This window comes from Lactuca serriola, chromosome 9 (genome assembly GCF_051521515.1).
Source record: "Lactuca serriola cultivar US96UC23 chromosome 9, Lser_US96UC23_V15, whole genome shotgun sequence".
NCBI classification, from domain to species: Eukaryota; Viridiplantae; Streptophyta; class Magnoliopsida; order Asterales; family Asteraceae; genus Lactuca; species Lactuca serriola.
Window position 1 is genome coordinate 185,678,605 of NC_136416.1, and position 18,276 is coordinate 185,696,880.

At 33.7% G+C, this 18,276-nt stretch overlaps 2 protein-coding genes across 2 annotated transcripts; both read right to left on the reverse strand.

The window, feature by feature from the left end:
- Positions 1 to 4,149: 4,149 nt before the first annotated feature.
- HSP89.1 (HEAT SHOCK PROTEIN 89.1) lies at positions 4,150 to 9,016 on the reverse strand. Its single transcript, XM_079019106.1, has 19 exons — positions 8,764 to 9,016; positions 8,114 to 8,299; positions 7,917 to 7,990; positions 7,686 to 7,811; positions 7,520 to 7,613; positions 7,347 to 7,430; positions 7,124 to 7,267; positions 6,849 to 7,022; positions 6,710 to 6,784; positions 6,528 to 6,632; positions 6,297 to 6,437; positions 6,107 to 6,199; positions 5,938 to 6,015; positions 5,608 to 5,862; positions 5,427 to 5,529; positions 5,170 to 5,344; positions 4,987 to 5,092; positions 4,811 to 4,900; positions 4,150 to 4,506 (listed from the first exon to the last, which is right to left on the reverse strand). The coding sequence occupies exons 1-19, from the start codon at positions 8,872 to 8,874 to the stop codon at positions 4,336 to 4,338; spliced, it is 2,385 nt and encodes a 794-aa protein (XP_078875232.1). The 5' UTR covers positions 8,875 to 9,016; the 3' UTR covers positions 4,150 to 4,335.
- Positions 9,017 to 10,581: 1,565 nt separating this feature from the next.
- LOC145072855 (uncharacterized) lies at positions 10,582 to 14,404 on the reverse strand. The gene is made up of 3 exons (XM_079019336.1): positions 11,234 to 14,404; positions 11,065 to 11,152; positions 10,582 to 10,963 (listed from the first exon to the last, which is right to left on the reverse strand). Exon 1 carries the CDS (start codon positions 14,062 to 14,064, stop codon positions 11,308 to 11,310), a length of 2,757 nt encoding a protein of 918 aa, XP_078875462.1. The 5' UTR covers positions 14,065 to 14,404; the 3' UTR covers positions 10,582 to 10,963; positions 11,065 to 11,152; positions 11,234 to 11,307.
- Between the last annotated feature and the right edge of the window lie 3,872 nt (positions 14,405 to 18,276).

An 18,276-nucleotide genomic window follows, 5' to 3' on the forward strand; every position in this document is an offset into this window, starting at 1 on the left:
TTTAGGGTTCAAGGTTTCGACAATGATGAATGGTAGCGGATTCTGTTTTTCCAGTTATCAGCAAGATAATTCAGGGTTGGAGGTGTTAGTTCGGTTCGGGTTGCGAAATGGAGTCATTATGGGTGTGGTATGGCATGGTTCTGTTTGTCTAGAAGTCAGATATAGTATAGGGTTTTCAGTTTTTGGGCAGAGTAGTTGGATCTTCTTTTGTTGGTTGAGGATAGCATGTTAAGGTTCATTCTTCGGCAGGGTATGTGATTTTCTGCTAGATTGGGATTAGATAGTAGTGTTGGTAGGCGGTCGTCGGTGTGAGATGACTTCTCAGTTCTAATCGGGGTTCAGGGAGTTCTGTCAGGGTCGATTGTTGTGGCTAGAAAGTTGTATAGAATGATTTCGAGGATGAAATCTAATATAAGTAGGGAAGAGTTGTAACACTCGTTTTTCAAATCGGGTTGGTATAGGGCACCAATGAGTCAGACATGATTTTTGGGGAAAAAATCATGTGTCACGTCATGATGAGCCAAATTAAGAATGCATGCATTTGAGAAGTGCCACAACATGGCGGCAATATGGCCATAACGTGGCATCTGTTTTGGCTCAATCCCATTATCTTGAATCTATGGTTCCTTATCAGCCTCCATCACCCTCAAATCCGAGAAAACCCTAACCCTAAACCCTCTTGGTGGTTCTTGGATCATATTGGTGTTTTTGGTAGCTTGAAGAAGAAGAAGAAGAATGTGTCTAGTGTGTTGATCCAACAAGGGAGCATCATCATCCTCTTGTACATTCTCTGGACGTTTGTAAGTGTTCAAGATCCAAGATTTTTGTTCCAAGCTTCTAGATCTAGGTTTTGTCCTATTTCTTCAAGATTATGGAAGTTTGGATGGAAGGATTCCATAAAGTTGGCAACTTTATGGATCCTTAAGGTCCCTTTGGGGTTATATGTTGTAGATTTATGGCTCCTTGGAGTTTTTGGCCTCATACTCAAAGTTTGAGCTCATTTTCTCATGATTATGAACTAAATTAGGAAGGGCATGCATGTCCATAAAGCTGCGATTTTTATGGTCCGTTAGGTGTAGGAAATTCTTCTGAAAACTTTGGTGAAATGGCTTTTATGATTAAGTGCTTAATGGTTGAGTCATACCTTAAGTTGCCAATAGGACCTAGGATCTGAGATCTTTGTGTATGGGGATGTCCTAAGTGATAAAGTTGGAAACTTTATTCATCAAGACCTTAGGAAGAAGTAGACCTGAGCTTTGGAGCCCTTGGTGTGGTTGGAAGCATCTTAACGCATTAAGTTACCAAAGATCCAGTTCCCACGACGTGACAACTAAAGTGAGCCCCGACTGTTTTGTCTTCTTGCTTCCACGATGTGGCTAATGGAAGGGATGTGTATGGGGCGGTTTGGTTCGGTTATTGGTCAAGACCGAACCATAACCATTATGATTGGTTAATGCATTTTGGTAGCCATTGGGTATGGTTAATATTGGTTATGGTTAATGGTTTTTGTCTGTTAACGGTTTTGGTTAATGGTTAATATTGGTTAACCACAAATGTTCAAATTAATATAAATGGAAAAAGTATATTGGCATAAAAAATGAAAAGAGAATACAAAAAATTCATCGACGCCAATGTTTATAACCTAGCTTATAGTAATAGAAAAAATGTGTGCATTTGATACTCAGAGTGAGATAACACATGGTCACATACAAAATAAAAAACATTCAATAAAAAATATAAAACATTAAAAAATAAATTGACATTAATAATTTCATATATTAATAATCGATATTAACATTAAAATAAAGCCAAATATTCATACATGTTCAATGCGATTAAATCAAAAACTATAAAATAAAATAATCAAACATTCATATTATGTGTTATCTAGATTAAAAAAAAAAAAGGTCAATCACTCATATATATTCAATGTAATTAAGTAAAAAATAGTAAATAAAAAAGCCAAAAAAAATACATTCTTAATATATCACAACGTCAAAAATAACCAAAAACTTAACTTATCTAGAATTCTTGATTGTAAAGTCAAAAAATCCTTTGAATAAGTCTATAAAGTCTCCGATTAGGATTATGAGTGTGAAGATTAAACTAATTGTGAATAATGTTTACAAATTGTAGAATTAGCCAATTAGGAATTACAACATTAATCAATAATCTAACTTAATGCATGATCGGAAGATTGTGTGTGTCTGCATGATCAGCCTTTGATCGCTTGATTGTTGGTTCGTCTCATAATAAGTGAGGATTAGTGAATTATATTTTGAAAGTTTAATGGGTCTTAAATAAGTTTAACTATATTATTTTATATATACTCTATCATTTTTATATATTAAAATATAAAGTTAGCGGTTTGGCTAATAATGGTTCGGTTGACCTATAAAACCATAACCGAACCGTTAGTTATTGGTTAACAAAAATCAGAAACCGAACCAACAGTTTTTTAAATGGTTTGGTTATTATGGTTCGGTTATATTGGTTAATTTGGTTTTGGTTCGGTTTTTTTGTTAATATTCTCACCCCTATGGAAGGCCACGACATGGCGATTCGCTGAAGTGCTTTTGGTTGTTTGGCTTTGGACCATTGACTTTAACTTGTTCACTTGGGTTGAATTTTGGTTAAAATTGTTGGTTTTAATATGTAAACTAAGGTTGGACCTTATATGTTTCAATAGGAGTGTTGTAGCATCTTTTTCGGGGTTTTGAGTTGTGGTTTAGTTGGTTTCGTGAGCCAGGTGAGTCTTCTCACTATATTGTGTAGGATGCTAGTTGTCTTTGTGACTCTTGCATTGTGTGTTAGGTAGGGCCCGTTTGTATGCTGGGTTGAGCCCATTATGTATGTTGGGTGGGGCCCATTATGCATGTTAGGCGAGACCCGTTTGTATGTTGTTTAGGCCCCGTGATAATTGACGGGGCCTGATATGTGGGTAGGGCCCGAGGTTATGGATGGTATGTGGTATTTTGGAAAACTCGCTAAACTTCATCCTTACGGTTTATGGTTTAATATTTTCAGGTAATTCCAGTTCCAAAGGAAGGGTCCGACTTAACTACACAACATCCCCTGATAGCTTTTTCACACTAATTATATTGTTTTACTATGATGTTTAGAAAATACAATTCACTTTGATTGGTTTTGGAACAAATGGTTGTATGAAATTAATGGTTTAAAAATGAAATTGTGTTAGTATTTTGGAGACGTTATAGTTGTTGACCATTGACTTTTTAACCAATTTGAATTTTGGTTACACTTTGATGTATTTGAGTATGAGTCTGGGGTGTGATCTTTATTTGGTAATAGGTAGTTTGTGCTAGGTGTTGCATATGTGGTGACCACTTTGGAGTTTGTAGTCGTTAGATTTATATGAGTTTTTTCACCATAATATGCGTGACATCTTATATCCTCTGCGTTATAAGATGTACTTATATTGTTAGAGTAAGGATATGTGGTTAGAATATAATAGTCTTCTATTATAATAGGAGGATGTGTAGGAGTCTATTGGTCAGTTAGGATGTTGACCCATTAAGGTATTGAATGAAAGTCTACAAGTTAGGTGGGATAATGGTTATGTGCTCATTGGCCCACTAAGATGTCACTGAGATGTTGATTACGAGCCTACTATTGTTATATTGTATGTGTGATGAAAGATGTGTAGTGGAAAACTCACCAATCCTTGTGTTTGCTTTTTAAAGTTAAATGTTTTCAGGTTGTTCCGGTGAGAAATGAAAGAACACGACATGACTATACTTGGATAGATGTTTCACTTTTTTTGAGACTTTCATTGTTCTCACCATACAACTTTGATTTGAAATTATGTTTTTATGATATTTCAACAAATGAATTTCTTATGTCCTTTTGAAAATATGATTTTGGAATTGTCTATTTATAAATTTTTTTTTAAATTGCCTCAAAATTTGGGATATTACAACTTGCATCGGCACAACACCCCCAAAACCCCAAAAGTGGGCATGGTCATTGGTCGGAGGACACCAACAATCCTAGCGACGGTCTTGGCGGTTGCCCGGGTAACACCTTGATGCAATGATAATATTCAGTGATGGAAATATCACTAAGCGTCTAAGTCAAATAGTGTGCAAGTCTTAACCAAAATCCAAGATTACTCACTGGAAAACTGTATTAAATAAGTACGTCGGAAATCACCTTGTGAAATACTCCCAAAAAATGTGTAGCTCATTGAAAGTTTAACCAAAATCCATGACTCACTCTGGTAAAAAGTATCACTACATATTCATAATTTCTTATCGCTTTCAAACACTAGAAAGAAAAAAAAAAATAGAGTAGTCCCAATTGATTTCAACCAACTCATTTCTGAGAAGTTGTCTGAACAGGTTCAACCACCTCTGCTTCCAACGTCTGTTGTGGTTCAGACACTACTACTTCAGCCTCTTGTGTTTCCGGAAGCTTCCATTTGTTTGATAAGGCCATGTTCATCATCTCATAAATCTTTCCCCCAAAATGCGACGGGCTCTCAGGCTATGCATATATAAAAATAGAAATCAAATCAAAAACCATAAACCATCTACCAAAATTATTTCAGTAATTTACAAATTTAGTACCCAAAGTTTCTAACTTTTACCATGTTTACTCCAAACTTAAATTTCTTTCAAAATTAGCTAGCTCCTTGTGTTATTGTTTCATATCAATTTTGGTCCTTAGAACCTTGAACCAAGTTGTACCAAAATCAATATGAAACTTACTCCAATTTCGGACCAAAACGGTAAATTTCAAAAAGCACAGGGATCATTTTTAACAAATCAACCAAAATTAAATCACTTACAGTGAAACCACTGGAAATCAAGGCAGTATCATATAAAAGGTCAATAGCTCTCATTGCCTCATCATCCTCAGCATTACTCCTGCAAGCCTCCTGCATAATTTTTAATAAACAAAAAAATATATAATTATATTCCAATTTTAAATTTAAAAAAAAAAAACATTTTTAAAAAATCATACAGTCAATGTCTGAATGATTGGATGTTCCGGATTAATCTCAAACACCCTCCTACTTCTCATGAAGTCCAAGCTAGACGAGTCTCCAACCGTCTGTGCCTTCATCAACCTAGGATTTCACAAAAACATTTAAAAAAAATCTCGGAGGTTATTTTTTTATAAAAAAAAATAAATAAAAAATCATACCTTTCCATGTTGGCAGACCAACCGAACTTTCCAGAAACAAGTACACAAGGGGAAGCTTTTAACCGATTTGATATTTGTACACTTGCAACCTTGTCACCCAAACGTTTTTTCATCCAATCACAAACATGTCCAAATTCTTGTTTCATTTCTTTTTCCTTTTCCTCATTTTTGTCACCTAAAAAAATAAAATAACAACTTTATCAATAAATAAAAATAATGATTCTCATCTAGGTTTTGAGTTTTCAAGACTAACTAACCAATATCCAAGTCTTCCTTGCTGATGTCAACAAAGTTCTTTTCTTTATATGATTTAAGATTTGTAACAGCAACTTCATCGATAGGGTCAACTAAAAACAACACCTGTAAAAAGAATCAAATGATTATTAAATAAGTAGTAAACGACAATCTCAAAGATATTTTTTTTTTTTGGAAACTTACTTCGAGATCTTTCTCATAGAGTCTTTCAAGGAAAGGTGTGTTTTTTGCACTTGTGACACTATCAGCAGCAATGTAGTAAATATCTTTTTGTTCAGGTTTCATGTTTTCAACATATTCATCTAAACTTATCATTTCTTCTTCACTTTGTGAAGAGAAAAATCGAAGCAATGGAGCAAGTCTTTTGTGGTTTTCACGATCTTCAATGCATCCTAATTTCAAATGCTTCCCGAAATTCTCCCAGAATTTTTCATAATCCTGAAATAAAAAATTATAATTTTTTTTTTTAAAAATGAACTTTATAAAAGAATGAAAAAGAAAATATAAAACTACCTCTCGGTTTTCACTCATGGATATGCCAAGAATCATGTCAAACGCCTTTCGAACCAATCGTTTCCTCATTATCCGTACCTTTTATTTAAAAAAAAAAAATAATTTAATAATCGATTTTATTTTTAAAATCAAAATAAATTTAAAGGGAAAGAATATTAAATGCACTTACAACTCGGCTTTCTTGGAGGATTTCACGTGATACATTCAAGGGAAGATCATTGGAGTCAACAACACCTTTCACAAAGCTTAGGTATCGTGGAAACTAAATCAAATATATAAAAAAGAAAAAGAAAAAGAAAAAAGGTTAAAACCAAAAATATAAAAAAATTTACGTATTTGTCCCCATAAAGTAATCTTACCAATTCTCCATCAAAGTCATCTGAAATGAAGACACGTTTGACATAGAGTCTTATGTTCTTGGTTTTTGGATTGGCAATGTCTTCTTTCCCCATGGGAGTGACAGCTGGCACATACAAAATGGATCTGAACTCCACCTCTCCCTGTAATTTATCAAATATTATTTATTTACATGTAATATAAAATGTTTCATACTTTCAGAAAAAAGGACACAAAAAGATTGCAATTTTCACCTCTGTTGTGAAGTGGGAAGAAGCTAAAGGCTCTACATATTCATTAAATGTCTTCTTGTAGAATTCATTATATTCCTCTGTTGTAACTTCCTTAGGGTTCCTAAGCTGCAAAACAAAAAATTAAATAAATAAATAACATTTTCACAAAATTATTTAAAAAACATAAACTTTTAAAAACTTACCCATATGGGTTGTGTCTCATTAGTCAGATCCCACTCCCAGTATTTCTCAACAACTTTCTTGGTTTTCTTCTTTTTCTGTTACAAAAAATAACATTAGATTGAATTTATTTATTAATAAATAAATAAATAAAATCCTTACAGCAACATTGTCATCAGTCTCATCTTTTTTGGATTCAGAAGGATCTTCATCAACTTCAATCTCTTTTGTGTATCCCTTTTCTTGCCATGTGTAAATTGGAAATGACACAAATTGTGAATAATTTTTAATAAGCCTCTCGATTTTTTCTGGATGAGCAAACCCTTTATCATCACGCTAATAAAAAAAGAAGAAGAATTGTGTCATTATTGAATTGATAATGAGATATTAGTCAAATTACATAAAAAAAAAAAGGTTTTTTACTTTTATATAAATACCTTGAGATGTAATGTGATGCAAGATCCTCTAGGAATGAACTTTTCAGGATCAGTCTCTTCTCTGATAATATAAGAGTCAGAATTTGCTTCTCCTTCCCAAACGTATTGCTTATCAGACTTTGGACTTTTTGTTGACACAACCACCTGTTTTTATTATTATTATATAAATTAATTCATGGTGTTTTATAAAAAGAAGTAAATAAAGAGATGAAAGATGACATACTTTATCAGCAACTAAGAAAGCAGAATAAAATCCCACACCAAATTGACCAATCAAATTGCTATCTGAGCCAGCTTCTTTGCTATCCTGTGATTTGTGTTACTATATTATTTATAATTCTCAAAATAAAATATTTATATATGTTGACAAAATCATAAAATGATAAAAGCATATACCTTTAAGGCTTTGAGAAACTTTGCAGTTCCACTATGGGCAATTGTTCCAAGAGAGTCAACTAGTTCTTGGTGAGTCATACCAATACCAGAGTCCCTGAATAAAGGGATAAAAATTAGCAACTTTTAATTTAAAATTTTAATTTTTAATTAAGATTCTTTAACTTACTGTATGGTGATTATTCCATTTTCTTGATCGGTTTTAATACGTATGTCAAGTTCTGAAGCACCCTCCAAAAGCTGTTGATCAGTAACACTAAGGAATCGAAGCTTGTCCAATGCATCACTTGCATTGCTGAAAGTATGAAAGTTTTTGATTTATGTAATTGTTAGATGAATAGATGATCAACATAAGGGCTTAAAAGTAAATTAGAAATTTGCAAAAAAGTTTGAAACTTGCCTGATAAGTTCACGAAGGAAGACCTCTTTGTTGCTGTATAGACTGTTAACTATAAGGTCCATAAGACGACTTACCTGCAACATAAACATGAGCATCATGATGATTGATGATTGATGATACTCAACTTTGTATTATAAAAAAATAAATAAATAAATAAAGTAGGTCATAAAGACATAAGGTTTTTCCATTTAACACACCTCTGCTTGATATTCATACTTTTCCACAGGTGGATCTGGTGTTTGAAAGTCAGATACTGTTGACTCATAACGTATCCCAGTTGAAAGCATGTTTCCTAGTTTCAAAGGCTTTGTGGAAGCAGGCCCACTGCTTGTTGCAGTTGATGAAACAGAGTACCATCTGTCATTGGCATTCCTCTCTCCACTCTGTTCATGTCAAGTATATCAAGAAAATAAGTGACAAATACTTTTTGAGCTAATTGATGATATAAAATCATTTGCAAAATAATCGTCAGGGGATCCATAAGATAGACAATATGCGCCACTAGGTAAGCTTTCCATTACACCATTAACTTTGTGTAAGAAGCTGAAGGGATTTACGGAACTATGATAGAAAAACTCATCAAACTCCAAAGGTGATCCTGTTACAGGAATACCTTCAGCTAGCCTTCACCCATGTTATTTAAAAAAAAAAAAAGTCTTTTTTGAACGGATACAGTGTCATATGGAAGCAAACAAATCGATCCAATGAAATGAAGAAGCCACATCACTCACTTTGTGATCACGAAAAAAGTTACACGGCTTAACAGCAATGACGACTAACAATACAAACAGACATACAGAAAGTTGATGCTGGTAGGAGATGAAAACGGATTTAAGAAAAATCATACCGATTCGTTGATATTAAAAGAACCAATGGATGCCCCAGCCACTGCATCACGGCGGAGATGGCCACCGTAACGGAGGAGAGAGTTCACAGAACGCCTAGATAGCCTGTGCATATTTGTGGAATCGAATCTAACAGAAACGAAATGGAAAGGTTCTCCGAGACTGCGCGAGGGTTTTGATAGGGTTTCAGGGGAAATAGGGGTTTAAGGAAGCTTCTGGAGATGGGCGTTCTTGTAAAGCCGACGGCTATGGACTCGGATATTTTATTTTATTTTCTATATCTCGAATAACAACATATTTCTAATTCCTTATATAATATTTTACTAAATACAAAACGAATATATTCATACAAAAATGTGCAAAAATTAAATAATAATATTTTACTATTTTAAATTATTTGTAAAAAATACGAATATCAACCCTAACATGGATAAAAGTAAATCACTTTCAAATTATAATGAAAAAAATTTAAACACCTTATATTCATTTCTAAATATATTGATATTTTAACTCGTTCTTGCTTAGCTCGGATTGGTCAAAATTGCCATTCACACTTTCAATTTACAAAAAGTTATATTGAACCTCAAATTCTCTCCCGATGTGATTATGGATACAAGCAACGAGTTGTTTACATCTCTTAGGGCTGTTTGACATGATCTGAACTTTTAAGTTCTGAATTTTTAAGAGGTCTGAATTTTTAATATGTTGTTTTGTTGGAACCTCTGAATTGCTATGCTGAATTGACCATTTTACCCTTTGTATTACTTTTTGTTGAATTCAATGTTTATGTTTATAAAATACAATTCTCTAATAGGAAAATGTGAAAGTAATGATGCTATAATAGAGAAATTAATAAAAATACATTGCTATTTCTTATATTTAACACCATATAAAATCCAAATTAAACACAAATCCAAAATACAAAATAAATTCTTTCAAATCCATGAAATGTTATAAGGGGCAAAAGGGAATATGTGTTTTTTTTATTTCAGACATGGTTTCACATCTGAAAAATTAAGAGGTTTTTAATAAATTAAGAGGGTGTTATTCAGATGCTACCAAACATACTGAATCTGAAAAATTAAGAGATTACCTCTTAATTTTCTAATGAAGAGGCAAACAAACAGTTCCTTAGTTTAATTTTTTTGAAGTGCTCGAATTAAAGAAAATATTTTGTGAGTATCAATTTTTAATAGTTTTAAAACAATTTTGAATCCAAAAACTACTTCAACTAATTTATTCCTTTTAGTTTTATATTTTATGTTACTTTGACATATTATAAAAGCTTTTAAATAAATTTACCTAACAAATTTATACAAATAAAATATATAGCTTCTATTCTAGCTAGTTCTTTCAAACATATTTTGTCTTTTATGAAATAAGTGTTGTTAAAACCATTTTTAGAGATCATTTGCTAAAATGATTATATGGAGGAGAACTAAAATGGTGTTTCTAATTCTATATATGATCCAAAAGAGAGAATCGAGATCAAAATGAATGTTTGGGAATAATGAATGACATACTCAGAATCAAGATCATAATGAATCACACATCTTTACATGAAAATTAAAACCAAACAACAAAATTGGAATAGAACATTAGGTATAGTGAAAATACTAAATACATGAAAAATCAAATCGACCAAGATCCAAAATTGGACTTTTATTGCTCCTCCCTTTACAAGCATGTATTATTATGGCATCACCACTTTTATATATACTTTTCATGAGGTCAAATGTACACTTTTATATACACTTTTATATATGAGAAAAAAAATTTGGTGCCAAATTTGCAACCAACCCTGTATTTGTATCTTCTCAAAAATAAAAATGTTTTGACCTTATAAGTCAACAAAAGAACTTTATAACATTTGATGCATCAACAGCAGAAGATCAAAACATGGGTGTAAGCTATTACCCAAATCTTTACAATGCATGATTGAGCATCATGGCTGATAAATCTATGTATAAAGATGATAAATTATCGTTGAATAACATCTAATGTGGCTTCTAAATGTATTTAAGAACTTGTTGGAATCATTGCTAAATGGATTTACTAAACCAGAAATCTGAGAAACTTGCTTCATGTTGTCATAAATAGCAAGAAAGCCTCATTTTGATGCAAAAATAAAACATGATCATGTTTTTTATTTTGATTTGACACCAAGTTTTCTCTTGCCTTCTAGAAGCAAATACTTGAATCCTGCAAAAAAAAGATCAAATAAAGCTGATGAGATTGGCAAAAGATGTAATATTCACAAATCAATCAGAATCAAGAAAATCAATAACTTCAGTATTTACTACCTTCTAATGATCATGTTTTATCTGTAGGCCCCACGCTACCACATCTTTCCAAAAAAAAATCAGATGCTACAAATTTGGTGCAGGTTTTCTGTAAAAATTGACCACATAATTAGTCAATGCACTTTTAAAAATCATAAAACTAAGACACTGTAATTAACCAATTTTATACCTATTCCATGGCTGGATTGCACCTCATATTTATCTACAGAGGGCAAAGATGTCATTTTTCATGTAGAAAAAACTTCAACTAATTGTCTTCCCTCTACAAAGCTTCAATCTTTCAACAACCTCATGAATATCACAACTCCCATCAACTGCTGACAATTCTTTTGCCAACATTACATATGTCTGAAAATTAGGAACTCTGTTTTTTAATTCCATTATATGGATAAAACATAAGCAAGTGTCCACGTCAGCATCCTTAAAAACCCCATCAATCAAAACAGTCCACACAATCTCATCAGTGTCCCATTGTCTATCAAGCATGTCTTCAAATAACACACGAGCTTTACTCACTTGTCTTTCTTTACATAAAGCAGAAATAAGAACTTTATACGTTTTCATATCAGGTTCAAACCCTTTTACCTTAATCAAATCAAAAAACTCTAAAGCAGTTTCCACTTTTGAGTTTTTACAGAGTGTGTTTATGAGAGAGAGATAAATATTTCGATCAGGATTCATGGAATTTTCTTCCATGTTCTTGAACAACTCAACTGCTTCTTTACTCTTTCCTTCTTTACACAAACCAACAATCATGGTGCTATAGGTGTCAACTGTGGGCCCACATCCGTATTCAGACATTTTAACTAAAAGATTAGTAAAGGTTGGATCTTTTTCATGTGGGCCCGTGTTTTTTTCAAAAAGCAACTGACTTTCTGTTTCTAACCCTTTTAACAAGACTTGAAAAGTTCTGTAATTCGGTTTGCATCCTTTATCAATCATCTTTTTATAAACTGAAAATGAATGACTTATTTGATTTAGTGACACATATCCATTGATCAATGAAGTATATGTCACATAATCAGGAGTGATTCCTTTCTTCTCCATTTCTTCAAGTAATATTTCTGCTTCATTTGCTTTTCCTTCCAAACATAACCCGTAGATCAATGAACTATAAGTGAACAAATTTGGTGTGCAATTTTTCTTTTCCATTTCTTGGAAAATCTTGAAAGCAAGATGAACACTACCATTTCTACACAACCCATCGATTAAAGTTGTGTAGGTAATCACATTTGGAATCACATCTTTTTCCACCATTTTCTCACATAATCTTTCTGCTTCATGTAATCGATTCCTTTTTGACAAACAAGATATGATTGCATTGTAGGTTTCAACCTCAGCCTTGCAATTATCTGCTTCCATCTTTTCCAATAACATAATTGCAGATTCTACTTCCCCTTTTTTGCAATAACCGTTTATTAAAATGGTATAATGGACTTTATTGGGTGTCAATTTTTGCTTTACCATTTCATGAAAAAGATTCAAACCTCCATCAAGATCCCCTGTTTCACAGAACCCTGAAATAAGTTCACCATAAGTCCACTCATCTGGTTTACACCCGTTTGCTTTCATCAAACTCAATAACCTCATTGCATTCTTTAAATCATTCTGTTTCAAGAATCCAATAATTAGTGTGTTATATGAAACAACAGTTGGAAAAGGGCCTACTTTGGTCATTTTACTCAAAAGAACCATACCCTTTTGGAAATTCTTCATCAAACACAAAATGGTAATCATTTGATTGTATGTTTCGGTATTTGGCATACCATTTCTCTCCATCCAATCAAAGATCATAAACAAATCATCAAACCTCCCTATTTGACCTAACTCATATATCAAAGCATTATAAGTAACCACATTTGGAATCAAACCCTCTCTCAACATCTTATGGTAGAATCCAAGTGCCACCTCAGCTTGTCCTATACGAAACAAACCACTGATAAGAGCTGTGTAGTTTTGCACATTTAGAACACAACCCGTTTTCGTCATCATAACTACAAGATCAATGGCCTTTTTTACTTGACCAAATGCACATAGTGAGGAAATTGGAACAGTGAATGTATAAACAGTGGGTTCGATGTTTTTGTCCATCATTTCTTTAAGCATGTCCAATGCCTCATCAATCCTTCCCTCTTTGCATAATCCGTTTATAAGATTTGTATATGTTGCTGAATTTGGTTCACAATCTTCTTTTATCATGCGATCAAATACCCTAAAAGCAGTTTCTAAATCTCTATTCCTACAATAACCAAGAATCATAGAACTGAAGGTGAATACATCTGGATACAAATCATGCTGACTCATCTGATCTAAGAAAGATTCTGCCTCTTGAACTTTACCCTTTTTACACAACATGTTAATCATGGTGTTGAATGTCAACAAATTAGGTTGAATCCCAGAACTCATCATCTGTGTAAAGAGATCCCTAGCAGCATCGACCATTTGGAACTTTCCCATCTGAATCAATAATGTGTTAGAGCTATATAAACTATAAGCAAGACCTTTACTTCTAAGTTCATTCAAGTAATCAACAACCCCCATAAGCTCTTCTTGTGTTCTACACTCTTTCACCATTAGAACCCTAATATGATCTGTATCTGCTAATCGGCCTTCACGAACTAACCTGGTTAACATCGCCTTGTAGGAACTCAAATCATGTTTATAAGAATAGTTCTTTGAGATCCAATAGAAGAATCGGATAACTACATCTATGTCTTTATGGGAACTTACAATTCTGGCAACATGGATATGCTGGAGTTTATGACTAACATGCTTGAGTTCTTTGTTTTCATACCAACGAGGATCACACAGGATTTTGGAAACGTTATTGACTAAATTAGGGTACGCACACTTGTTATTCTCGGCAGAAATGTTGGGTAGGGATGAAAATCTGAGAAATGTGTGAGAACCCAGCAAGGGGCAGTGCTTTCGGAGATCAAATAGAGATTTGGGTTTAAAGGGTTTTACCATTTCGTGTTGAAAGATTGAGAATTCATTCATGAGCTGGCTGCTGCTGATATTGAGAAATTGTCAGCAGTTGCATTGATGAAAATCGATTCAGGTACCGATTTTTCAAGCAAATGGTAACGGTGGCATGATTTGATGCGAGAACGTGGTCACTTGAAGACCATGTCTAAAGAAATTGGGTGGTAGAATAGATGGGCGAACAAAAATTGGGAATCGAATGCGAGATATACCTGAAATAGATAATTTTCTTTATCTTTTCTTCTCGTAATTCTTGCCTTCACGGCTGGTAAAACCCAATGACCTAGGGTTTATTACGGAATTAGGGCAGACGATGGCCCGGTATCTGGCTAGTTCGCTTGTTTGGGATGTTCTAGTTTTCTAATGCAACAAATTAGGACAAGTGTAGAAGAAATAAAAACCCTATGATTTTCGAAAGAAAAAATGATTTTACCTTTAACAACTTTTTTTTTGTTGCGTTATAACTAGAAGTTTGTAAGATTTTTGCCATTAAAATCATTTAACAGGTTTTGCACACTCTACTCGGTTACCACGTTATATGGTTGCTTCGTTGGTAACTAACTATTGTACATAGCTTACGTGACTTTTCACGCAAATAGCTTGCATGTCTACCCTCTCGCCCCATACCTTTTATCTTCTCTACCGACTCTTTATTTTCTCCGTTTGCAGAAGTGAAATCTTTTTCCTTTTGGTATGTTACACTCTGACAAATTAATATAAAATACATCCATTTTTACAAACGACTGTGTACATCCATATTAATATGTAACATACAAGAAGTTATCATAAAATCTTGTATACGAACAAACATCCAAGGATCAAAATGGATATTACAAATCTTTTACAGCAAACCGCAAAACTATACAAGCTACTTAAGATCATCTATCTCTTTGTTATGCCACATCAACAAACAACTGGTAAGCTACAAAAGCTTAATGAGTAACCTTAACAATGACCACACGTAATATCCACAAATCAGACATATTAATTAAACCAACAATTCATAATATGTTTTGCCATGATGGTTCGCCACAACAAATAGATCTTGTTATGAGGGCTCACCAGTCACCACAACCAATAAATATTTGCTACAAGGGTTCACCACGACCAATGAATCTCGCCTTTAACTCTTTTCTCACTACAAATTTCATTTACATCCATCGTAAGTATATATGTTTGATTCTATGTTACTAGCAACTTTTTCTAAGTTAGGTTTTAACCCATCATCCTAAAATACACTATAACAAGAATTTCAAGCTTTTTACTTGGAAGTTTAAAGCTAGGAATGTTGTGCCCACTTTACACGATTAGTTTTGTGCGAAATATAAGTATCAATAAGATAATCGTGTATGAGCAACGATGAACATAAACATGTGACTAAACTGACTGTATAGATAGATAGATACAACATATTACATGAAGAACACTCATGGCTAGGGAGAATTCCCCAACCAACTCTTTCTTTCTCTCTCTCTATCTCTCTTTGTCACATCCCCAAACCGGATGGCGGAAACGTCCGGGGGTAGAACGATGATCACAATATCACAATAATTGTATACATTGAAACACAAGCACATAAACAACCATCATATCATATGATTATATCAGTTACATGACCCAAATGTTACTTAGTATCAAAATACATTACAAGGTTTGCATGTTATCAACTAAAGTAGTTATCGTAATGATATTTGGTGTCTTGCCTTCAAAAGTAGCTCCACTGACCCGAGCTTAATTGTTTCCTGAGATTACATGTCATTTTAAAAGTCAATATAAAGTTGGTGAGTTCATAAGAGTTCAGTTGTAGAAAATTCTGATATTTTTCCTTGTATGAAAAATCGTATCTCTGCCTTGTAAAAAGTTTTGTATTTGTACGCCTTCATCGTAAAAGAGGAATGTATGTGTGTAGTATGTATCCAAAAGCATTTATAAAATAAAAGTTCCCATAACTTCTAAACTTGTAAAAAGTGTGACTTGTGATGTTATTTTATTATCTAAAAATCGAGTGTATAAGTAAATAACCATACTAATAAATGTAGTATATAAGTAAATAATCATACTTATAAATGTAGTGTATAAGTAAATAACCATACTTATAAATGTTGTGTATAAGTAAATAACCATACTTATAAATGTTGTGTATAAGTAAATAACCTTACTTATAAATGTAGCGTATAAGTAAATAACTATACTTAAAAATGTAATGTTTGTTCCCAGAAAATCCAATATTTCCTTTAAAATGAGTTGTAATCTTAAAAACCCTAAGACCAAAAATCTATAAGTATTTCTATACTTAAAGTAGTATTACGTAGTTATATTCTTATATAAAACCATTTGAACGCATGTTACCCCGTAAACTAAATGTATCGTTGATTTCCCATGTGAGTTATTACTACCATGTTAAAATCAAAGTTGGTTTGCTGCAGCGTTCTTCAGGTGTCAGAATGTTAGACATTTGTCGCCCCAGACCTGTCGGTCTAGCTATAGCTAGCAACTTAGGTGCGGGATTGTCAGTCCCGTATAGATCTATACACAAGTATCACGTTCTCTTACCAAGATTCTGGTTTTAATTTAGGAGTTTAGTGTGTACTCTGGCAGGTACGGTGAAAACTTTGTCTCATATAATTGTTTCAATAAGTTTACATTTTGGTGTAATGAAAACCCTTTGTATGTGTAAATATCACTTTTACATAGTATCATATATAGTGTACAATAGTATTACCCAACGGATAATGGTATTATCCAAGGGGTAATGGTTTATCTAATGTGTAAACACAAAGTTTTAATATTTCAAAACTAGACTTTTGGTAAAAATGTTAGTTTGTGTTTATCTAATGTGTAATAATATTATCCAATGGATAAAGGTATTAATATTATCTATCATATAATAGATCTAATACTAGAAACTTGTACATATAAGGGAACGAGACTTGTATAATTTATTTGAAAATATGAATATATGTATATATCTTCATAAAAAGAACATAAACAAACATGTAATGGTATTACCCAAAGGTTAAAAGTTTTATCCAACATATATTAGATCTAGGACCTTTTTGTAAAGTTATTGTCCAAAATGTATTTTGTCTGCATGACATGTGAAACAACCCAAAATACACCCAAAAATTTTTGTTTTAATATTATTAAAAATCAAATCATTGAATATCATATATAATAAAAACCATGGAATGAGTAACTCAAATGTCATAGTAATTGTGTCAAAATAGAACTATATCAATCATAACAATATCCGAAATAAACTCCCAGGATAAACTGAAGCTATGCTATGTGCGATGTCATCATCTCGAGCTCTTCCCTTTACTAGCGGAAGTACCTGAAACCAAAACTGAAAACTATAAGCACGAAGCTTAGTGAGCTCCCCCAAACTACCACATACCATACAATAACATATAAAGCACATATTGGGCCTTGCCCACTGCATCAGACCGAAATCTGAAAACTGCATCAGACCGAAGTCCGGAAACTGCATCGGACCGAAGTCCGAAAACTAACCAGGGCCTTGCCCTCTGCATCGGACCGAAGTCCGGAAACTAACCAGGGCCTTGCCCTCTGCATCGGACCGAAGTCCGGAAACTGCATCAGACCGAAGTATGGAAACTAACCAGGGCCTTGCCCTCTACATCGTACCGAAGTACGGAAACTGCATCGGACCGAAGTCCGGAACTGACTGCATCGGACCGAAGTCCGGAACTGACTGCATCGGAGCGAAGTCCGAAACTGACTGGGACCTTGTCCCCTGCATCGGACCAAAGTCCGGAACTGACTGAACATAACATAGCATAAACATATCAACTAGCATGAATACGTATACTACATACTGCATCGGACCAGGGTATGGAACACATAACACAAAACATGCTTGAATCATAAAGACATCAAGCAATCTAACTACTGCATCGGACCGAGGTCCGGAACTACTGCTAACTAAATGAGCCGGCATTGTGGTCGCAGACCTGTTCCTACTGGAAGGAAACTCACCTCATAACACTGGCTGTTGAGATGCTAACTCTAAAACTGGCTGACTGTTGCTCCGGAACTGCCCGACTACAAATCCCAAAAACACTAGATCAGGCACTGATAAATGCCCTTAGGGTAAAATGACTATTTTACCCCTAGTTAAAGTCAACTCCCTGGTCAAAGTCAATTTTCAGTTGACCGGACTCATCGAGTCAGGGCGTAGACTCGCCGAGTCCTTCCATCACTAGA